Source organism: Fomitopsis serialis (genome assembly GCF_022376445.1).
Source record: "Fomitopsis serialis strain Sig1Antser10 chromosome Unknown B0H18scaffold_74, whole genome shotgun sequence".
In the NCBI taxonomy this organism is placed as follows: Eukaryota; Fungi; Basidiomycota; class Agaricomycetes; order Polyporales; family Fomitopsidaceae; genus Fomitopsis; species Fomitopsis serialis.
In genome coordinates this window covers 42,213-63,368 of record NW_025955034.1, presented here as the reverse complement: position 1 = coordinate 63,368, position 21,156 = coordinate 42,213, and the positions used below count along the sequence as shown (strand labels likewise).

The window sequence follows — 21,156 nt, the reverse complement described above, 5'->3', positions numbered from 1 at the left end:
GACCACCGTCAATAGATCCCCCGATTTGGACACGCTGGGGAACGGTCACGTGGGATAATGCCTGAACGGCGCGTTCGCGGTGTCACTGGCAGCAAGGGCGCGATTCAACCGGAAAGAACCCACCCATACGCAGACCATGCATAAAGCAAACGAGTTCGTCAAAGATGCATCATAAGCAAATAACCTGTTCATTAGTCTTAACATCGCATAGTAGTACACGTCGGGAACAGCCTCCGAGCAGCAGTAAACCAGATACTAGCAAATTAACAGGTAATATCTTCGCATGAGTCATCTATCTCAGTCTTCCGTCGGCCTCTCCTCAGGAGCATAATTCTTCAGAGGGTCGCGGCGCAGGGCTTCAGACTCGGTGAGGCCAAGAGCCTCCCTGCGCGGCTTCATCACACTGGTAGGGACGGAGGAAGAGCTCGGGGTGGCAGGCTATAAATAAAGGCCGTTCAATCAGAGTTCGACGGCATGTAGATGTATACGCACCTCGTCATCGCGATACGGCGTGAAGCTCGGAGTCGACGGTGTTCCTTTCTCCGACTGCTCCTCATCCCTAAAGACAGAGATGGAGCTCTTCCCCTTGTCTGGTTTCTTCCCCGCAGGGGCAGCTTGTGCGCCCGTTGACTCGCCGGCATCTTCGTCACTGAACACAGCGATGGAGCTCTTGCCCTTCCCCTTCTTCACTACGGCATCCGCTGTGCCACTCCCCTCGCTAGCGTCCTCGTCCCTAAAGATCGTGATGGAGCTCTTCCCCTTTTCCTTCTTGCCACTCGGCGCAGGCGGCGGAGGCATCTCTTCACTCCCAGCGCTGGTGCCCGGCTCCGGATCGCGATACACAGCGATCCTCGATGTGCCACTCCCCGAGCGCGCCGATCTTCCCGGCTGCCTGAGGGTGGTCCCCTGCGCCTTCCGCACCTCCGGGATGTTTTCCTTGATACGTGCCTTGCGCGTGCCGAGCTCCGGCCAGGGCGATGCCTGCTCCGGGTCGTTCTCCGCGTCGCCGGCCGGGTCAACGAAGACGGGGATGCGGCCATTGGGGACGGTGGGCGCAGTAGTAGTTGGAGGAGAGAACACATCTTCTGCCGGACGCGCGCGCGTCGAGCCAGAACGAGAGGTGCGGGTGCGGGATGTCGAGGAAGATGCGGTTTCGGCGAGGGCGGGGCGCCGGGACGAGGATGATGTGGTTGTAGATTCGGCCGCGGGAGGAGGCAGGTTGATGGAGGCCATCATACGCTTTTGGAACTCGCGGTGCTTGTTCTCGAGTCGGTCGAGAGGCGTGGCCTTGCGCGCGATGCCGAGCAGGTAGACCTCATCTGCCTCAGCGCGTCTGCGGGCTAATCAGCCGAAGGTCGCGTGTGAGGCCAACGCAGCGCACCTGCTCGCCCTCTCCAGCACGGTCGCGTACTCCTCGTATAATAGCGTGTGGCTCGTCCCAATGTCGTTCACCAGACAGAACTTGTAGATTATCGCGGGTTTCTCGACGTAGTTTGCATACAGCACCCACAGCTTGAGGTACCTGATATCGTCCCGCCACTTCCTTTCTCTATCATCCTTCAAGACACGCGTCGCCTCCTCCAACAGCTCGAGCAGCCCGGACTCGGCGCTGTGGCCTTGTGGGTAGTTCTCGACGGTCCAGTTGACGAAGCGACAGTAGGCCTCGAGGGGGTCGTCGTCTTCATCTTCCAGAGCAACCTCGACATTGATACGGTGCCGATTGCGCGCAGCCGAGAGACGGCTTTCGCGCTGGGCGTGTGGCGTGGAGAGGATGCCTGCGAGAGCGGTAACGCGGCGTCCTTTGGCGAGAGGCTGGATGTTCTCCTTTGCAGCTTCGAGAACATCGCCGTCGACAATGGTAGGGGCCTCGTCGAAAACGTCCGTCATGACGCAGGATGGTGGCTGAAAGGATGATAGACACGCGAACGAACGCGACGCGTCCGAGTCTTTGTTCGAGTCGCGCCTCAGTCGCGTATTCTCCACGTGAGAGACAGCTTACAGTGACAGACGACAGGCAACTGTCGATCTACTTCATCCGTCGTAGGCTGTGGGCAGAGAATCATCACATCGCAAAATATTCACGAAACAAATTACCCCGCAATTACCCCGCACATAGTATGATCGGTCGGGTCGGCCGACTACCGACGTCTATACATATAGCGAAATATCTTGCTTGAGCCTACAGTCGGTCACCCTCCGACATCCCTCTCTGTTCCTTCATCATGCTCGCCCAAGTACCTTCTACGTCGCTGTCCATACTGGCAGGCTCGGAGTACGTCCCACTGCCAGTGTAGGACTAGCGCCGTGCTTCCCGGCGGCCCGTGCCCAACCCGCGCCAGTGGCGGGCTGATGTTTTTGAAGGTTATACATTTATTCAACGGGACATCCTGTCCAGCGTGACCTTACTGAAGCCGCGCATCAATGCACCATGACTGGGTACGCACCGCGATATTTTCCCAGAGCCGTGTGGACTTACATGCATTAATGTTGTAGGAGCACAATCGAGACGGTGGTTGGTTCATAGCATTCGCCATGTCATAATCTCGGTAGCGCAGACACTGCGCGAGGAACATCAGACACATGAGCGCAAAGTCAGAAGTATGACGGCTAATTCGGGAGACGGAGTGGGTTATGACTTGTGCGCTGTTTGGCGGAGCGCACGTTCAAATGGAGACGGTCACACGGGAACCCGCGAAATGTACCGGCACTCTCCCCTCTCTATTTTGTTCTCCCACTAGGACAGCTCCCCACGATGTCGCTCACCGAGCAGAAGACTATGGACCACGCAGGCTCCCTGAACAAGGAAGAGCGAGTTGCAGAGATCGAGGACACACGAGGAGTTGCGGCGGCCGCGGAGAAAGCACTGGAGGAGAAGAGGCTCGTCAGGAAACTCGACATGCGCATTATGCCAATAGCGTGCATACTCTACCTCTTTGCATGTGAGCTTTTAGAGGCTTTCGCGAAGCCGGCAGGCCTATTCAACGAATTGCGTCAGATTTGGACCGAAGCAACCTTGGGAATGCTCGTCTGCAAGGGCTGCCACAGGACACGCTGGGAGGCGATCCCACGGGGAATCTGTACGGTGGGTCAACTCTGTTTTCTTCATTTCCTATGTAGTTTGCGAACGGAAGACATGGACGAAACCCAACTGTTTGCCTTTTGTACTAGATTCTCTGCCAAATCCCCGCTACCGTCATCTCAAAACTGTTCCCCCGCGTACATGGATAGGCTGCTTCGCCATAGGCTGGGGGGCCTGCTCGTCTCTATCGGTGAGTTAAGCTCCACTCGTACTATATACGTCCTAATCGACCGTAGGCCGCCGCGTTCAACTTCGCAGGCCTCGTCTGTGCCCGTCTCGGGCTCGGAGTATTCGAAGCAGGTTTCGGCCCCGGGATCCCCCTCTACATGTGTGCGTACGCTTCGCAATACACTCAGCATCCTGATTCATGGCCCCGCAGCACTTTTCTACACAAAGGAGGAGATGGGCTTGCGCATGGCTTACTGGTTCGGCTTCGCGGCGGTCGCAGGCGCATTCGGCGGCCTCATCGCGTTCGGCGTCCAGCATGCCATGCAGCTATAGCTAATTGGCGGCTGTTGTTCTTAATTGAGGGGTGCCAACGATTTTGATCGGCTTCTTGACACTGTTTTGTTGCCGAACCGGCCGGAGGAAACGAGCTACCTCACTGAGGATGAGAGAGCCTTGCAATTGAGCGGATGAACAGGGGAATCTCCGGAGATCTGGGCAGAGTAGTGAAGAAAAGTGCGTAACCCACGATGAAGCCTTGCATTTGGCACTGAATCTGTGACACAGAGCATGTATTGGCTGCATTCCTGGATTGGCGGGTGGGTGAAACATACAATATCTCACGGACCCCGCTGACAAGGGTATCTGCGTTGCAGATCTACGCCGTCGGTGTGATATACTTTGGAGCGAACTGCGCTCTTGCATCCATCTCTGCTTTCTTGCCTACAATCATAGCCACCTTTGGGTACAGTGAGTACCAATCCACTTTCCCACAGGCCGCTCACACTGATTTTCGCAGCCAATGCCATCGCGCAGATCCTCACCGTCCCGCCTTACGCAGTAGCGGCGGTCTTCCTATGCCTGAACTCCTATGTATCCGATCGAATCAGAGTCGCGGACTCTTCGTTGCGTACGTGAGCGCCGTAGGGGGCTTGGCTACATGTCGTCCGCATATCTTCCCCAGTCCTACGAACAAACGCCCTACCAGTCTGCTCCTCGCGGTCCCGGATAACATCCATGTCCGCTATTTCGCCGTATTCTGCATCACGAGTGGGACATACACGTCATCGGGATTGTCATCGCATGGTGTAAGTCGTAGTGTTTGTCTCCCAGCAAGAGTGTGAGAATACTGATGGGGCTCATGGGATAGTCTCGCAAACTTGGGATCGGAGACGAAGAGAGCGACGGGATCCCGATGTACATGGCGATCGGCCAGTGCGGGAGTATACTGGGGTCGAAGATCTACCCACGACGACGGGCCGCGGTACATGTGAGTGGAGATCTTTCACGGAGTAGATCCAGTCTCATCACAGTATCATGGCCGTAGCAAAGGCCTCGCCGGTAAGGGGCGACTATATTGCGCTTTGGATCTAAACTCACTAAGCTGTCGACAACAGTGTCTTGCGCCCTGCTCTTCCTCTCCTCCCTGGTGGCTCTGGTCCTATCGGTACGTTGTCGTCGGAAAGCGAGAACGCTCACCTAATTCATTCATTTGCGTAGCTCTCCTACCGCGTAGACAACAGACGACGAGACAAGCTATATGGCAAGCCGGAGCCAGACGCAACGGTGGACGTGTCCGAGCTAGCTGATGCTGTAAGAACCACCAATTGTTCTTGCCCAGTTGAGCGTTCGCTGACGTCGAGATTTCCAGGCCCCGAATTTCCGTTACGTTGTTTGAACGAAATTGACGAACAGTGTACGAGTCCCGACATTGGATGTAACGACGTATTGTACGCTTTATCAGAAGTATAAATTTGTTATTGCGCAGAGACCTTCACCCAGGTCCCAAATCGACTAGACGTTACCATGAGGGATCCGAGTCGAGGGATCAGTCAATTTCTGTCTTTCCGTTTCGAGTCCCAAGCGCCCATAGGAGACGCCCCCCCACGACGCGGTCACATGATGAACGCGTTCAGCGTAAGTGGCTGCGTGGTGAACCTGCAAGGACCCGGTGCACCCCTACCCCGAAGTTCACCTCAACCGCCGACGTCCCACAGAACAGACAGACGCTGCAAAGCAGATGAGCTATTCGTTATGCAATTGGTAGCAGCAGTATCGACTAAGCAGGTGAGAGCGTAGGCAGTGATACACGTATGGCTACTAGTGACAGAGTCCTTGCGTATGCGAGAGAGGCAGCAGGCCGGGATGAGGAAACAAGCAAGAGGAAACGGTGCAAACAAGCAACGAGATGGGAGGGAATAAGTTGCGTAAACTGCAGATCCAACGTAGGAATGCGTGGATGAGGACCTTGATGTAGACATGGGAAACGGATGCCAGGGTCACAGTGCAATGCGAGTAGATGATCGATGCAACTTGGAGCAGATGGGAACATAGTGATGTGAGAGACGAGAGGAGGAAGTAGGGGAGAGATAGATAGGAATATGTACAGAGAAGCGATATGAGATTGAGCACGACCGAGAGAGATGAGCAGGCGAGATACACTGATGAGTGCGGGATATCTTGAGCGCCGACGGAATTCGCGTTAGTAGGGTCGGGCGTGATGTGTTGGAACGTCGCAGTGATATGTCAGGTCGCGAGACTCGTCAGAGTTCGAACGTTGGGTCCGAGAACCGCGCATCGTTCGATCCACGTAGAGCAGCGTACCGAGCGCTAGAAGGGGAAGGAGAAGAGAAAGTAAACGCAGAGTAGATGCGCTTGCGTTCAGGAGTCGAGAACGTGGAGAGCGCCGCGTCAGAGCGGGACGGTGACGAACCCCTAGAAGATACGGACGGGGAGGGCGACGGAGCACGGTCCGACGCCGCGTACACGGACTGGGCGTCCTCGACAGCATCCTAGGGAAACGAATGTTACACTCGCGTTGGTGGGAATACCCATGCACTAGACATACCTTGGACAATTCCTGCGGACGCAACTTCTCACCCAAGGAATGTTCACCTTCCAGGCACGGCGCCTGCTCGAAGGCCTTCGACAAATCTGCCAGAGGCAGCACGGTGAGCTCGTAGCATCGAGCATCGATTTGGTTTTGAGACAGAGACCCGCTCGCCGGAGGTTGCTCGGTTCGAGCTCTGTCTCCTGCTCCTCATTCACTTGGGGGAGCGCGGGGGTTCGGCGGGGGCGAGAGGACGACGACGTCCCATTTCGCCTAGTGGATGTTGCCCTTCGCTTGACGGGCTGAGCAGAGCTTCTGGGTGCTGCAACTGAGACCTCTTTTCCGAATGAGCGACTGTTCTTCGTTTCTTTCGTTTTCTTGGGCACTGGAGGCACGTAGGCCTTCGTAGCCAGCACGCCCTCCTTTCGCTTCTTTCCGTTCTGCACATCGACGGGGGCTTCCTGCCAGTAACGGGGTTCACGTTCTCCTTATCAGGCGCAGAGGGCCCGTTGGACGGCGGGGGGGACGGTGGTCGCGCGAGTTCGGAGTCGGCGAGGGAGGCGATGCTGCTGGTGGGGGACGGGGGCGCGTCGTCTCTAAAGACAACAAAACTGCGCAAAATTGGGGTAGACATGATAGCCTGTGTCTTCTGTGAAAGGAGCCGGGCTTTCTGGTTTGAGAAAGGGCTTGCGCGTGGAGGGGGTGTGGCGGCAGTGAGGCGGTGGGCGGACGAGTGCAAGTCGCGTGCACGTCGAAGTTGAACTCAATGAGACGCGCTCGGCCACGCGCTAAATGCTCGCCTGGATTCGCGTCCCGCCAACTCCGCCTTCCAAAAAGGTGCCAAGGGTCTGCCTCGAGGCGTGTGGCTCCAGCGCTTGCGTCATGTGCCTGAGGGCGGCTCGGGTGTCTCCGGCCTCGTGTCTCACGCTTTGTGTGGCAAACTGTGGCGCGCAGTGCGCACAGTGACATCCACCAGACATGCAATCAACATCCACTATTTCTTTTTATTCTCCGTGTTTATAGCCCGTGCTATATACACGGAGAATAAAACAAGAAAGAAGGTTGCGATTTGGAAGCTTTTTCTTCACCTCACCCGGCACTGCGTGCTAGCGCTGTAACTGAAACTCTGACTCGTCCGAGTTGGTGCCACAGGTATGTATGTTCGCCTCAGTCTTCGTCAAATGATGCCCTACTAAGCTCCTAAGCAATAGAAGCATACGAGAACAGGCGCACACTCCTCAATTATCAGGCTGCGTGGCTTTGTCTTTGGCCTCTGGAGTCTGATTGGCCTGTCAGATCACACGTATGTACCAGTGTTACCAAGCGTTATCGAAGGCCGTTTCGTACCTTCCCCTATGCCCTACACCTGTTCGACGTCGTGATCATGACATGAGCGCGAAAACGCGGAGGAGACATACTTCGATTGGCGTCATTCCATCGAAATGGTTCAGTCCGGCGAAAACTGACCTGCAGACATCTCGCAAATGGCATGAACACTGCTGCAGGTGAGGTGGCGGGGAGTGGCAGTACTGTCCTTGTTCTGCTTTGGGTAAGTTCAGGATGGGCCCTGATTGCCGGTGTTCGGTGAGTCAATCGATGCAGAGCCACCCACACAACATCCCGGTACCAATACCGCGGCCCTAAATCTGGTAGAACATCCTCAGTGGCCACTCGAACACGCGTCGAGCCTCGTGCTATCGATCAGTCCGCTTCCCTACCAACGTACGCTTCTTTCATTCGCTCACCATTGTCCTCTCGTTTTGACAATTTGTTTGATACGCACTGCTACGGGCAGGCGCTCCTCCCTAGTATTTATGGCTGCCAGATGCGTTCAGACGCGGCCATCTCGCTCGTGCAGGGCCTACGTTCCTGCCAAGATTTACACCGCCCCGGATGTACGCCACGATTTCGCAAGTCCCGCAGTCATCCACCTCTCCCGTTCTAGCCCCGTCCATGGAGCCTCTACATCTTCACGCGCCGAAACCGAGCTCGCAGCCGAACGATCTAAGGAGAGCCTTGATGGCGTGGAAGTATGACTCTGCCGAGAGCTCGCGTACTCTCGATCATACCGTGCACGTCCCTGAGGCGACAACGTCGTATACCGCAGAGCCGCTACTCCACGTACGTCTTGAACTTCAATTTCTCAGCAAACGCATTGTCTGACGGACCGAACAGGCTGCGCCACACTCAGACGCACGGTCGCGCCTCGACGAATGGACCGGAGCTGCCTTAATGATTCAGATCAAGATGCTTCGATCGAAGTTGACGTACTTCCGCACGCTGCTTGATTATGCGACCTTGGATGCAGAACAAAGAGCTGCGTTGCAAGAAGTCGCCATGGATTTGCGCACGACAGTGGACGCGCTTTCGGCCAAGAATATCGGGCGCGATGTCCGTCCTGCGCAAAACCTCTCGCCCAAGTCGCCTTCGGAGAAGACATCACGGACATGTCCATCTCCTCGTCCGGAAGCGGGTCATTCTCGGAAGACGCCATGTACTTGCCTCCGAATTATAGCCTGGAGGCGGCACTTCTCTCTGGCGGTGCCCCGCTGCTGGACGGCGGTCACATCCCGCAATATTACGGTTCACCCGAATCAACCCAAGGCACGCTCTACGACCAAACTGCGATGCAGGCGTTCAGCGCAGGAGATGTGTACTCAACCAATGAAGCCCGATGCCCCAAGCGGCACCAGCTACACGTACACAATGCCTCAAGGTCAGGTCTCTAGCAGTGTAGGCGGCGTTCTCAGCAACTCTGGGGTGTCTTCCTATGTGCCGCAGGGTACGGAGTGGTACCCCGATTACCGTGACCCACGATGGACGAACGCCCCCCACGACGACTCAAGCTCGGAGTGCAACACCGTAGCGACGTTCTCGACAGCATCGCCCTGGGAGACTGAATTCCACATGCCCGGGAGCTTCAATCACCACGGCAACAGCCGCAAGAACTTGGATCAGCCCCGCGCTCGCAGGCCCTAGCGCGGCGCTGCCGATTTACGACGACGGGGCGAACACGATGAGTATCTCGAGCGATTCTAACGGGGCGGCGCCATTCGCGCTAGTCCATCCGAGCGCGCAGACACCTGAGTGGTACCAGCTAGCCAGTTCCAGTTCGCGATGGCGACGGACGGTTACTGGAGATTAGTGGTGCGGTCCCGTCGACGCCGCCGCACTCCTGGTCATCGGATATGTCGGAGTGCTCGATTGCCGTATAGCTTTCTTTCGCTTTATGTTCGTCGCTCTTCCCATCGTATGCCTTGACATGCTTCCTCCTTACTCGTAGGCGTATGCAATATTAGTGCTATGCGTTTCATGCAACGACTATTGTGGCGCGTTCATTTTGATCATGAGCGGGTATCATCAAATTCGTTTCCTGTCCATTCAATTTAGCAACGTCATGGTCACGTGACATATGACGCCCTAAACACGCCTGCGGCGCTCGAGCGTGGACGGAATCGCCTCCTCTTCCTCCTCGTTGAAGGAGCGAGTCGTTCTTTCTGGCCCTTACCTTTCACTTCACCTCACCATTAGAGTCCGACTTGCACCTAATGTCTCTGTCAGACACGTCTCTACGCGAGCGGAAAACGAGAGAGCTGGTGATGGGTCTCTAACGCTGAAGCACGGCATGCACTGACGCGCGACTGGTGGACAACAGAATGAAGCGGACCCGAATGCCATCCCGGAAACCTCGGATCCCGTCCAAAGCGTGCACCGCGATCACTCAACTCTGACATGGATGGAGATCCCGGCATGGCAGCGCGACAATGAGTATATATTGACTGGATATAGACGGTGCGTGTCCGACGCAAGTTGATCGCACCTGGGCCCGCCGCCGTGGTTGCCCTGTTATGGCGCAGAATGTTTGCTGACGTTCACCATTTTCAGAGAGCAATTTAGCTGGAGAGGGTGTGCCTACTCCGTGTTTGGTGTACGTGAGGTCTCCATTCTGCCGATCGTCTGCCGGCGAGCGTAATGAAAAGGCCGTCTCACTGAATGGACCACCCAGATCTGCACAACGAAACAGGTTCATATCGTAGTCGCTCACAATGCTGCTTCTGTGCCGGTGACATGCGACATTTCGCTAGTGAACATCCAGACACACCTCTTCGGAGCACTCTGTTTGTCGGTCTCCTCGGCACCTTCTACCAGGTCCACCTTGCGCCGTACGAGACGACGGCGTGGCAGGACCTGGTTGTGTTTGTCATCTCCCTCTCTGCGGCGATCTTTTGTCTGCTCGCAAGTTCTTGGTATCACACGTTCTCAGTGCATTCTAGAGAGGTATGTACGATCTCCGCGGCGATGATACTTGTCTGAAGGTAGACGTAGGTCGCTGTCCGATGCCACGCACTCGATTATGCTGGAATAGTGGTCCTTACGGTCGGCTCATTCTTCCCGTGCGTCTACTACGAATTCTACTGCGACACACGCCTGCAAGCGGCTTACCTGTCCGTAATCGTGCTCGTCGGCCTCGGTGAATAGATCATTGCTACTGTCCTCCGGTATGCTGATAGGCTCCCTCCCCTGCATCACATCTAGGCGCCGCATACATCGTGCTCGATCCCGAGTACTCGAAGCCAACGCATCGCGGCGCACGGACGAAAGTTTTCATAGCGCTCGGGCTGAGCGCGGTGTTTCCCGTCGCGCACGGGTTTTTCGTGCACGGACTGCAGAAGCTCTGGACGGAGATGGGTTTCGGCTGGCTGATCGCGTCCGGCGCGCTGTACATTTCGGGTGCCTTGCTCTAGTGCGTCGTTCCCACCCCTACTCGCGCGAGCCGATTAGTTGCTAACGCCTTTATGTCCCTTTCTCGTTCCTCGGCGTTGCTGCGTGCAGCGCGAACCGTATCCCTGAACGCTTCTCGCCGGGGACCTTCGATTACTTTTTTGCGTCCCATCAGATATTCCACGTCTGCGTCGTCCTCGCAGCGCTCTCGCATTACGTCTGCGTCTTGACGTCGTTCGAGCACTGGCACGCGCGTGCGGGGCCGTTCTGTCCGTCGTAGCTTGGTCGGCATTCGTGTTGAATCCCGTCCCTCTCGATGATCCCTGCAATAGGCATAATGCGCCGTAGCTGGATGTACACTGTAAGTGCCGCTTACGTCGTTATTGGATGTCAATGTAGCTGCACCATGCACTCACGTTGTGGCGTTTTGGAAGTAGATGCTGATTGGATAATGCACGAAATTGTCGCATGTGTGCATTGCCATTCTGCCCTTCGCTGCCGTGTCAGTGATGTCCGACGGCCCCGGTCGGGGCCTGGAAACATCCTCCTAGGTGCGTACCGCCGGCGGGAAGCCTTCTGGGTGCCATCGGCTCGGAAGGGAGAAGATCGAATGGCGCCTGCGAGTTCCTGGCCGCTGACAAGGTACCATCCTTTGACCATCCTTGTCTTCCGTTGTCTTAAGAGCGCCAGCATGCCCTAAGAAGTCTCAGCGCGCCTCTCGCCATGCCTACTGCTCGGTCGCCGCCTCCGTGCTCGTGGAGTGCAAACTGATATTTTTCTCGTGCCGTCGCTGGGCGCGCCGAGGACGCTCTTACCGACGCACGGTGCAGATAAGGACGGAACTGCCTTTCCTGGCTGACAGCGAACCCCGCGTTTGATCGAGATGGGCGTGCGGCACCGCCGTCCACGTCAGCGGTATGACGGTCTCCGTCTCTCGAGATTGCATGTCAACGGAACGCACGCAGACATTGGGACCTACACTCGACGTCCGTCAAGTTGTGCTTGGCTCTCCAGCGTGCAAAATGCCCGCAAGTGACGCACCTGATTAATTGCGATTTACCGCAGTTTTCTTCCGGATACGGCAGTCGCGTCCATGCTACGTGCCAACGTTATGTTGAGTGCGATCTGCCAATGGCGTGTGTACGTCGTAAGTGATGCATACTGTTGGTGTGCCTCTAGCATTCACAGAGACGATTTTATTTTATTTATCTGCAGACACAATTGGCATTCGAATGTCGACCTGTCGAGGTGCGAGTGGGATCGACCCTGTCAATCAAGAGGAAGCTTCGTGAGTGCCTAGCAACGGAACAGCTGGTCCATTCTCTGGATAGGAAATGCACCTCCCGCAATGGACACCGTCTGTCCATGTCAGGTGCCATGGACGATCGAGCTGTCTGCGCGCCGACGACGGGCTGACACTGCTGCGGCAAATCCTTCGGCCTCAGACGAAAACATAACGTAAACGCACTAGGCTCCTTGCTGCGTCCAGACGTCCTGTGCCACATCAGTCGTTCCTCTGACGGAAACCGACCTTCCGCGCCGTGCAAGTGTGCCAGTGTCGCAGTCGCAGTATTTTCAAATAGGATTCGTGCTTTCGCCTATAAAAGACCCTTCATCCTTGCTGGGTCGCTGTGCCAAAATTCGCTTCACACCTGCGCAATCATGTTTGCAGCCGGTCTTCTCGTCTTCCTGTCCACTTTTATGCCTGAGCGCATCGCGACGGTAGTTGTATGCACTCTCCCGCTGGTGATGCTAGCGGTGTGGCTCTTTATGTTGCTCACGCAGGAGACAGAAGGCGACTTGCCGGTCACTCTCCCAGAGTGTCCGCTGCGAGTCATCTCGCCCTTCTTTCGGCGACGATTCGACTTCCTCCAACGAGGTTATGTCTTGACCGGCGAGTCAATTTACAAATTTAAGCTGCTTCGGGTACGTCTCCCGCCGATCCTCCGCTCATACTTTAGTAATCAGTCAATGTTGCTCTTCAATAGAACACTGTCGTTGCTGTCTCTGGCGCACCAGGACGGCGCGACTTCTTCTCATCAAGGAACCTCGACCTTGGCGCTGGCTTCAAGGTTCTGTCTGGTACCGTAAGTGCCCTGCGTTGCATGAAACCTCATGTAGTCAAACGTCTGGATAGATACCGACGCTACCTGGGGTGACATCCGATCCGGAACCCAACAAGATCGCAGCTATTTTTAAACGTCTAGCGTCAACGCAAAACAGTGCAAACCTAGAGCGGTGTATGTCCGTTAACTCCACACATTACAGAACCTTCCTAACGTACAGATAGTGATCCCAAAAATTCTGGAGACGTCCGGCAGGTGATGGAAACCTGGGGAGCGTCTGGTACGATGTCGCCGTTCGTCGAGATACCGAAGGTCAGTATTTTCTGTCAGCGTCATGCATGATCAAGGCTGAGTTTTGATTTTCGATAGGTGTCATTTCAGACTAACCTGCGCTGTCTAGCTCCATCTGAGCTCGCCGACGATCCCGTGGTAGCCGCGCGCCTCCGGTCGCTGTACGACGCGCTCGACAAATCCACGACACCAAAAGCGTTCTGGTTCCGTGGCTTCCTAGCCCTAGTGCCGTCAGGAAGATCATTTGTACGAAGAAGATCCACGATATCATCAACGGGGCCGTCGACGCACGGATCAGGGGTCATGTCCTGCCGCAGGACGATGCTTTGCAACCAATGCTCGACAATGGGGATGATCGGACCGTTATCATCGGGGCAAGTCTCATCTTTCTGCTGTATGGACTACTTACCGACTGCATTCCCAGTTCATCATGGGCCTCCTCGTTGCTGGTGCGCGGTCAACAGGGACAACAGGTGTGCATCCCATCGCTACTGTGTCTTCGCAGCTAATGGAACATGCTCACATAGCGTCATGGCTGATCACGTTTCTTGCCGGCCACCCGACCTGGAAAACAAAGGCCATCTCGGAGATCCAACATCTCCTTGCGTCCTACGACGCGACCGCCGAAGCTCCGCACTTACACGGCACCGCTGGCAGCCACCCCACCCCAGCAACTCTAAATCTCGCGTCTCTTCCTGGTGCCCTCTCCTCCATCTCTCTTACCGCCTGGGAGTCGCAGATGCCAACCCTCGACGCGATCATCCGGGAGACCCTGCGCCTTGCGCAGCCACACACCGCGCTCCGCCAAAACACGAGCACCTCGCCGGTCCTCATCGCCGGCAAGGTCGTGCCCCCGGGTGCGTTCGCCGTGTACCCCTTCGCGGACGTGCACCTCAGCGCGGAGCTCTACCCCGACCCGTGGCGGTTCGAGCCGGGGCGGCCGCAGAGCAAGATGCCGTTCGCGTGGATCGGCTGGGGCGCAGGCGCAAGCGTGTGCCTCGGCCAGCGTCTCGCGCGCCTCCAGCTGAAGCTCGTGGCGGCGATGGTGCTGATGGGCTTTGAGATTGACCTGGTGGGGGAGGGCAGGCGCGTGCTGAAGGAGACGGAGACGCCTCGCCCGATTGGAACGATACGTTGCATTGCAGGCCGGCTGGCGAGTGCGCATTGCGGTATAGGCGGCGACTCGGAGCTGAGGGGGGATGCGCCGTGCGGGTGCAACGTTCGTCTGGGTGAGTGTTGCGAACTGCATAAGGTGCGACTAGGGTTCTGATGCGGATGCAGGTGAATGTATTTACTACCTCCTTGTATGCTACCATATCGAGTTATGCCAGCTCCGTCAGCGTCATGATACGTCCAAGGAGATATCACCTTCGTCGGCGATGAGCAGCTTTGTCACTAATGTTCATGTCGCTACTTCGCAATGGGATAACTACGTATAAAGAGGCTTCGTTATTGATGGATTCAGCAGCTCAAACTCCGCGAGACGTCTTTGCAGACCATATGTTTCGACCAATACTCTTCGATACGGCTTTCTATACGCATGGCTGAGCGTGCTGCGACAGTGTCGCATGCGTTTGCTGGTAGTGTTGCTCGCTGCGTGGCATAGGCTGACGCCCACGGAAGATAAAGGATTATCTACCCGTCAATCTGCTAACGGACAGTCCCGCCGTTCTAGGTCAATGACTACAAAGGTCCGTGCCTTTGGACGCTTTTAGTCCATTGAGCGATCGCACAGCTTCATGGCTTATCACGTTCCTTGCTGGCCACCCAGCCTGGAAAACGAACGCATTCATCAAGCCCGTCGACACCGCGCCCGCTGCCCGTCTCTCGCCTATCCGCTCTCCTCCATCCCCTCGCCGCCTGGAAGTAACAAGCGCCCGCTCTCGATGCAACGATTCGGCGAGATTCTCCGGCTTACCCAGCCACATCTGTGTGCCCTTCGAGGCGTGTACCTCAGCGCGGAGCTCTATCCGGACCCGTCGCGGTACGACCCGGGGTGGCCGCAGAGCGAGATGCCGTTGGCGTGGGTTGGGCGGGGTGTGAGGGCGATGCTGTGCCTCGCGAGGCTGTAGTTGAAGCTCATGGTCAGGGAGGGGGGATGCCTCGTCGGATTGGAACGATGCGCTGCATTGTAGGCAGGCCGGGGCGTGTGAGTTGCGTTATAGGTGGGTGGGCTTCAGTATACGGCTGCCGTGTGTGATCATGAGGGGCGTGTTGGGTATAGACAGGGTTTCTAATGTACGAGAGCAGTGTCTACTAGGGGGTGCCATTATATGTACTATACCGTCCATGCCAAACAACTCCATTCACTCCTCCGGCTGGCGGACTCCACTGATATCTTGCAGAAGTGACGACGCACGTGAAGCGTCAGTCCCGCAGCGAGCATCCGTGGTCCGTCAAGAACTGCTGGTGGTTCAATGGTCTCTGTTGCACGAACGCATTAGGTTACGCCGCAATAAGAGCACATGCGATACTCACCCGAACATCAGTCTATCCTTCTTCGCCCCTTCCCCCCGATCCTCGTCCTAACTCCTCTTGCACGCGCTGCGTCTGTAGTTCATCGAGCCGTTTCTGCTTAAGCCATTCTTCCGATGCAGCGCTCCTTCTCCGCCAGACGCGCGCGCTGTTCGTTTGTAGGCTCCCACTTGCTCTTGAGGATCCTGCGCACGGCCTCGGGGCTGATGCGGAAGTTTGACGCGAGCAGCGGGTCGTGAACGTCTCCGGGTCGGTGGCATGCAGCCACGGAGGGCGTCCATGGCTTCTCGCGAGAGTTTGCGAGGCGGAGACCAACCCTGCGGGAAGGCTTTCTTCATGGCGGTCCGGTGGGCTTGGTAGACTCCGGGGTGGGAGTTTTGGATGGTTTGCGCTTGAAGGGGCTTTCGGTGCGCTGCTGCCATCGTCACCCTCGTCGATGTCTGAAGCATTGCCGACCTCTGCGGTTACAGGCTGCGGCGCTGGATGACCGCCGGTGCGCCAGTTTGTGCGTGTCAGGCCGACGACACTCGAGTAGAATGAGATGAATGTGCGGGAAGCAGGTGTGGCTTCGATGCAGACCGAGCGACGGACAGCATGGCAAGACGGTGCGAGAGATTGGGGAGTACGTAGAGATTCGCTCTGAAGTGGGTGCCACCGTGGGCGACAGCAAAACTTCGACACTCCGCTAGGCGTCCTGTATGATTTCCATTAAAGGAAACTCTGTACAGGTGCGATTGCCGATTGGTGCGATCGGCATCGATAAGTGTTGCGTCCGGCGCTTGAGCGCGTAGGTCTCCCAGCACACCGACCAGCAACGACCTCACAACTCGGGTCGCAGCCACACCTCCTCCTCCTCCTCCTCGTCCTTCTGCGCATCATCCTCACCCCGTCTTCCGTGCACCGCTATGGCTGACGTCTCGGACCCCAAGATTGACGAAGGTGCGCGATCGTCGGTGGGCCAGACGCATAGCATTGCCGTGTGTGACACCGGATGTTGTTGCAGCGTACCAGGACGTCCGCTCGGACAAGTCGGAAACCACCTGGCTGCTTGTTGATTACGAGGTATGCATGGGATCCCGCCAGACATGGCTCTGAGTGACGCTGAAACGCTAAAACACGACGTCTGCCGCAGTCCGACCGCTCTGACAAACTCCAGCTGACGTCGACGGGCTCCGGAGGGCTGAACGAACTTCGCGAGCATCTGGATGACACCAAGGCCTCGTTTGCGTATGTTCGCGTTCAGTATGCGAACGACAAGGAGTCGAAGCGGGAGAAGTTCATCTTCGTCGTCTGGATAGGGCCAGGGTGTAAGGTTATGCGCAAGGCGAAGGTACATCGCATATGCATGCATCTCATCTGAACTCATTCTCATACGCGTTACGAAGATCTCCGTCCATGCAGCGGACGTGAAGCAGGTTCTCAGAACTTACTCGATCGAGGTGCCTGCTCGCGAGAAGGATGATCTTAAGGAGGAGCCGATAGTGGTCCGTCTGCGGAAGGTGCGTTCGACCTGACCTGCTCTGTGCTTCTCCGTCTCTAACCGATTGTACAGGCTGGCGGGGCGAGTTACGATGGAGTATGACTTACTATGCCAACGTCATCTTGGGCAAATCGTCGCATGTATATCATCTGTCGCGGTGTTTTGGTGAATTATCGATTTCCTGTGGTCTACTGAGAGTCCAGGCAAGCATGCGGTATGTATACAGCCTAGAAGACTAAGGGCGCACCACGGCGTACGCATGTCATGATCACTGTGTATGACCATCGCAGCAAAGTGAATGTGCTTCCTGGTCCTGCCCGAACAGCGTCTGACAGCGAGGTCGGAATGAATCGGATCGCGCGGTTTGTCGGGGTAGGGCGGTGAGTATCCATCGACTGTGATTTCGCTGCCGCAGATCAACTAATCCACATTTACCGATGGATTCTGGACTCACGGACGAATGCTATGTCTCGCTTTCGCATCGGCGGAACTTGGCTCACGAAGTAGTCGCTGTGTACACAACACAATCGGATTTCCTGATGCATTCCTCGATAATGTGGTTGGCGCGAACATTCTAGCTGGACTAACGAACACACTAACGACTATCATTACCTGCTGCGCGCTGGCTGCATCGCTCGGACTCAAACGCAGCGTCAACGACATGACAGGTGGTATGTATCAGGGTTTCAGCTCCGATTGAAGTCCACTGTCCTGACTCATCGCAGGATTAGACTGTCGTGTTCGTGTTGTCCGCGCAAACTTACCTCCACCCATGCAGCACCTCGGTACATGGTGGAGCAGCCGTCTCCGTCGAACGCCTTCTCGAGGGCACCCATATTCCTCGAAGGCAACAGCATGCATCAGCTGCTCAGGACGCAAGTTTTGAATATCCGCGAAGTATCGGCGACGATCTGCGCAAGCTTGCTGATCTCGCTCGTGAGCTCCCGCTTTTGGATACCACGAAGCTCGAGGAGTCGGACTGGCCGCGACTCGGGCGATCGTCCAGCAACTGCGCGACATTCGCAGAGCACCTCAGATCGAGAGAATGAAGACACGCGGTGTCGTAGGGCGGTGGCTTCAAATAAACAGAAGCGAAGAAAGAGCAACTGACTTTGAGCGAGACGATCAAGTCACTCACAGCGACGGTCAGGGATGCTCGACGTCCGTATGTGGGGTCTTTCGCATGATGCATCATCCCTACTTCCGACTGACATGCTGGCAAGCCATATCCCACAGACCGCTGCCCAGGTACTCGAGACAGTATTATTGCTCCATATCTCATTGGGCTTGCCACTTGAAATCTGTTGGCAGATACTTGACACAGCGGAATATTGGCTGCAAATCAGACACGTAGATCTCTATCCCTTGGTGCAAGACTGGCAACACCCGACTTTGCGTATTGGCAGCCCAAAACAGGCGGCAGGCTTACAACATCTCCGCAGAGTGGTACTTGCAATCGGGGGGTTCAGCAGAGGTGCGTGGTACTGCCCGTCAACCATGCGGTTTCTGACTGGTTTTGCGGATGCTGATATCCTATGCGCCTTACCATTCCCTGTGTATAGTCTCGCGTGAAGCTTGGAGCGACTTACTCTGGATATCACTCGAGGTTCAGACGGGCGGCGACCTGCCTCCCAGACGTGTTACCTTCCACAATGGTTTTTCGGGACCCCCGTGGGGACGGGAGCTGGACACGCCCGCGGTCCATGTCATCAAATGGGACTACAGGGCTGCTAGCAACTCCGAGGACGATGACGAGACGCGAAAGGTTCTGCAACGGCTCCGAGCGGAAGACGGTCTCGCGATCACTCTGACGGGGAGTCGGCCAAGTTGGATAGAGCATGTGCAGTTGTTGCGCGTTGAGTTGTATTATTCATGCGCATAGACGTGGTTTGTGTCGCTGGTGCCATGTTGGTGAGTCGTCAGTCGTGGCGCTACCATCTGTGTTTGTGGCGGGGGTGTCTGGATATGCTAACACGATGCTGTATAATTGGAAGGCCTTCGACGATGGTTCACCATTGATTGGTCGGCTTCTAGGGCGTCGCGAAAACCAAACAGTTTTCATCGGTTTGGGTTCCAACACACACGTTTCATGCTGGCTCTGCACGATGATCGCCTTTTCGTTGAGCAAGAAAGCCATACGCGTCCCGTGGGCTGGAATGCCTCGGATGCGCGTTGCAGCCAAGTTGCGACCGTAGAGCAAGCCAAGCTGATATTATGCAGATCGCTACATACGGGGAAGCGTTAACACCGAAAAACTGTGCACTTGTGCTCGCTGAGAGCATGGTTGCAGCAGGGCATCGTTACCGTCTCCTATGCTTCCTTCGCCGCGGAATACGATGAAAGCGGTCCCATGGACTCATGCCCGTGAGCGGTGCCCGGACGAGAAGCTGGAGTGTATCGCCATCGGTGGTACGTAGGGTGACCGGCAGCACATGCTGCATACCACAATTCTAGGACCGGAGTATAAAGTGACCTCTCTCGTCCAGAATCCCATCCTCTGGGACTCGTACAACTTCAGCAGCACTAAGACCACCTTCACCTTCCACCTCGTTTACTTCCCCTTTAGTGCATCATGTTCGCCTCCTTGTTATCCTCTCGCCCTCGCCGCTGGCACGCTCGCCGCCGCTCGCAGAACAGCTGTGTCAACCTCGGTGCGGGCGCGACCGACTCGCTCTCGTACAACTTCACGCTCTCCGCGGTGGACCCTAGCGCCGCGGACAACGCGACCGGATCAAACCTCTTGGTCACCTCGGGCCGCCGACCACAAGCGGCGAGGCTAGCTTCTATTGGCTCTCGGTGAGTAGTCAATGCATACTAGCGCACCACTTGGAAGCCTCGTGCTGACTTGAATTGTTGGATTTCCTAGAGCTTCTCGGCACGGGCACGAGCGACTTCCCGACCTTCACGCTGGAGTCCGGCGCACTGATCCCGCAGCCGGATGCGGCGAAGCAAGGCCAGAGCGCATGGGACATGGCTGTCGAGGCTGGCAAGTACATTGAGTTCATGGTGACCAATGCAGGCGCTGGCGGGGACGAGGCTACGCCGTACTGTGCTGTGGTGCGTTGTTATCTTTGCTGCATCTCACACCCGTAACGCTGACTGTGCTCTGTCGTTGCTTCCCTCTGTTTTAGTCTGACGCGAGCGGGTACGCTACCTTGGCCGTCAACGGTGTCAGCAACGGCTTCTCGATGTGCGCGACGGCCAACCAGAATTACATCCTGGTCTTCCAGGCGTCGGCGACCAACGACGGCTCGTACCAGTACAGCACCTGCCAGCCGCAGAACATCCACCTCGTGCAGGCCTAATGTGCTCGGCTGCGTCGCGATTCGTGGTGAATGGTCGAGGAGACTGTTGGACTTTCGGACTATCATATCGGATTGACATTTCTGCGACTTCGCTTTTGTCATCTCTCGCTCGTTACCCTGCACAATTATTGGACTCGTAATGATGTGCCTCTATAGGCGCTAACCTCTTTAACTGCATGCAGGTCTCTGCCATCACTAGGCCGGAGAGATGAAGGCCAGCGCGTGCTTGACACAACACTGAGGACAGGCTATTCTTCGTCGCCTCAGACATTTGCTTCTCCATGTTGAGTATCATTGAAGACGTTGAGATCCCATTCCATTGACTAGCGGTTTGCTCGAGGCCTAGGTGGTGCCAATATTGGTAGTGCGCACAATGTCACGTATGCCGTGCGTCCAAGTCCAGTGGTTCGCTCGACTGAATACTCCGCCTTTTCTCTCGCCGTCCTCGTCCTCGTCTGCGAATAGACTCGAAGCTTGATGTTCTGTGGCAGGTTCGAGAAGGCACATATTGTTGCGGCTGATCAAACTTTACATTAAGGCTGGTGCCGGGTAAGCTTCTACTATTAACAACTTACTACCAAGCGCCAACTGTGTCTTCCTGAACTTGAATCAAGGAAAGTGAAGAATAAATGCTGCATAGACACAACTGTCAAGTCGTCTCCCACTGGTTGAACGTCAGGACCTTCCTATTCAGGAGGGCCATGTTCGGGGCCTGAATCTGCATCGCTCCGCTTCAACCGCGC

The 21,156-nt window shown here is 56.2% G+C and overlaps 10 protein-coding genes across 10 annotated transcripts; 7 read left to right on the top strand and 3 right to left on the bottom strand.

The window, feature by feature from the left end:
* Positions 1 to 66: 66 nt before the first annotated feature.
* On the bottom strand, positions 67 to 1,947 carry B0H18DRAFT_936962 (Mad3/BUB1 homology region 1-domain-containing protein). The gene is made up of 3 exons (XM_048041811.1): positions 1,382 to 1,947; positions 493 to 1,333; positions 67 to 438 (listed from the first exon to the last, which is right to left on the bottom strand). Exons 1-3 carry the CDS (start codon positions 1,885 to 1,887, stop codon positions 298 to 300), a joined length of 1,488 nt encoding a protein of 495 aa, XP_047889801.1. The 5' UTR covers positions 1,888 to 1,947; the 3' UTR covers positions 67 to 297.
* A 650-nt stretch (positions 1,948 to 2,597) lies between these two features.
* On the top strand, positions 2,598 to 5,130 carry B0H18DRAFT_1026376 (major facilitator superfamily domain-containing protein). The gene is made up of 14 exons (XM_048029807.1): positions 2,598 to 2,939; positions 2,996 to 3,082; positions 3,229 to 3,269; positions 3,316 to 3,409; positions 3,459 to 3,556; positions 3,697 to 3,760; positions 3,812 to 3,843; positions 3,901 to 3,994; positions 4,044 to 4,135; positions 4,172 to 4,207; positions 4,344 to 4,364; positions 4,395 to 4,514; positions 4,629 to 4,837; positions 4,896 to 5,130. Exons 1-13 carry the CDS (start codon positions 2,753 to 2,755, stop codon positions 4,725 to 4,727), a joined length of 1,065 nt encoding a protein of 354 aa, XP_047889800.1. The 5' UTR covers positions 2,598 to 2,752; the 3' UTR covers positions 4,728 to 4,837; positions 4,896 to 5,130.
* Positions 5,131 to 5,787: 657 nt separating this feature from the next.
* On the bottom strand, positions 5,788 to 6,708 carry B0H18DRAFT_1122263 (uncharacterized protein; the record flags this gene model as incomplete). Its single annotated transcript, XM_048034484.1, has 4 exons — positions 5,788 to 6,036; positions 6,093 to 6,178; positions 6,235 to 6,502; positions 6,556 to 6,708. 4 exons carry the CDS (start codon positions 6,706 to 6,708, stop codon positions 5,788 to 5,790), a joined length of 756 nt encoding a protein of 251 aa, XP_047889799.1.
* An 823-nt stretch (positions 6,709 to 7,531) lies between these two features.
* Positions 7,532 to 9,365, top strand: B0H18DRAFT_1026374 (uncharacterized protein). The gene is made up of 8 exons (XM_048029806.1): positions 7,532 to 7,623; positions 7,677 to 7,796; positions 7,870 to 8,195; positions 8,250 to 8,469; positions 8,508 to 8,727; positions 8,759 to 8,944; positions 9,033 to 9,164; positions 9,220 to 9,365. The coding sequence occupies exons 3-8, from the start codon at positions 7,968 to 7,970 to the stop codon at positions 9,287 to 9,289; spliced, it is 1,056 nt and encodes a 351-aa protein (XP_047889798.1). The 5' UTR covers positions 7,532 to 7,623; positions 7,677 to 7,796; positions 7,870 to 7,967; the 3' UTR covers positions 9,290 to 9,365.
* A 167-nt stretch (positions 9,366 to 9,532) lies between these two features.
* On the top strand, positions 9,533 to 11,265 carry B0H18DRAFT_1026372 (hemolysin-III related-domain-containing protein). Its single transcript, XM_048029805.1, has 8 exons — positions 9,533 to 9,670; positions 9,730 to 9,866; positions 9,960 to 10,006; positions 10,081 to 10,098; positions 10,171 to 10,352; positions 10,401 to 10,545; positions 10,611 to 10,818; positions 10,908 to 11,265. Exons 1-8 carry the CDS (start codon positions 9,623 to 9,625, stop codon positions 11,074 to 11,076), a joined length of 954 nt encoding a protein of 317 aa, XP_047889797.1. The 5' UTR covers positions 9,533 to 9,622; the 3' UTR covers positions 11,077 to 11,265.
* A 1,193-nt stretch (positions 11,266 to 12,458) lies between these two features.
* B0H18DRAFT_1096034 (cytochrome P450) lies at positions 12,459 to 14,328 on the top strand (the record flags this gene model as incomplete). Its single annotated transcript, XM_048032437.1, has 9 exons — positions 12,459 to 12,722; positions 12,785 to 12,883; positions 12,934 to 13,036; positions 13,083 to 13,174; positions 13,232 to 13,350; positions 13,374 to 13,515; positions 13,578 to 13,626; positions 13,681 to 14,243; positions 14,299 to 14,328. The coding sequence occupies 9 exons, from the start codon at positions 12,459 to 12,461 to the stop codon at positions 14,326 to 14,328; spliced, it is 1,461 nt and encodes a 486-aa protein (XP_047889796.1).
* Positions 14,329 to 15,538: 1,210 nt separating this feature from the next.
* B0H18DRAFT_622254 (uncharacterized protein) lies at positions 15,539 to 16,306 on the bottom strand (the record flags this gene model as incomplete). Its single annotated transcript, XM_048038815.1, has 2 exons — positions 15,539 to 15,577; positions 15,632 to 16,306. A coding segment is annotated over one exon (663 nt), but the record flags the coding sequence as incomplete, so codon positions are not given.
* A 113-nt stretch (positions 16,307 to 16,419) lies between these two features.
* Positions 16,420 to 17,318, top strand: B0H18DRAFT_1026366 (actin depolymerizing protein). Its single transcript, XM_048029804.1, has 5 exons — positions 16,420 to 16,567; positions 16,632 to 16,690; positions 16,761 to 16,958; positions 17,014 to 17,127; positions 17,181 to 17,318. The coding sequence occupies exons 1-5, from the start codon at positions 16,534 to 16,536 to the stop codon at positions 17,208 to 17,210; spliced, it is 435 nt and encodes a 144-aa protein (XP_047889794.1). The 5' UTR covers positions 16,420 to 16,533; the 3' UTR covers positions 17,211 to 17,318.
* Positions 17,319 to 17,906: 588 nt separating this feature from the next.
* Positions 17,907 to 19,063, top strand: B0H18DRAFT_622239 (uncharacterized protein). Its single transcript, XM_048038814.1, has 2 exons — positions 17,907 to 18,582; positions 18,671 to 19,063. The coding sequence occupies exons 1-2, from the start codon at positions 18,261 to 18,263 to the stop codon at positions 18,988 to 18,990; spliced, it is 642 nt and encodes a 213-aa protein (XP_047889793.1). The 5' UTR covers positions 17,907 to 18,260; the 3' UTR covers positions 18,991 to 19,063.
* A 357-nt stretch (positions 19,064 to 19,420) lies between these two features.
* B0H18DRAFT_1213626 (uncharacterized protein) lies at positions 19,421 to 20,663 on the top strand (the record flags this gene model as incomplete). The annotated part of the gene is made up of 5 exons (XM_048036528.1): positions 19,421 to 19,517; positions 19,563 to 19,759; positions 19,818 to 19,908; positions 19,975 to 20,165; positions 20,240 to 20,663. 5 exons carry the CDS (start codon positions 19,421 to 19,423, stop codon positions 20,411 to 20,413), a joined length of 750 nt encoding a protein of 249 aa, XP_047889792.1. The 3' UTR covers positions 20,414 to 20,663.
* Between the last annotated feature and the right edge of the window lie 493 nt (positions 20,664 to 21,156).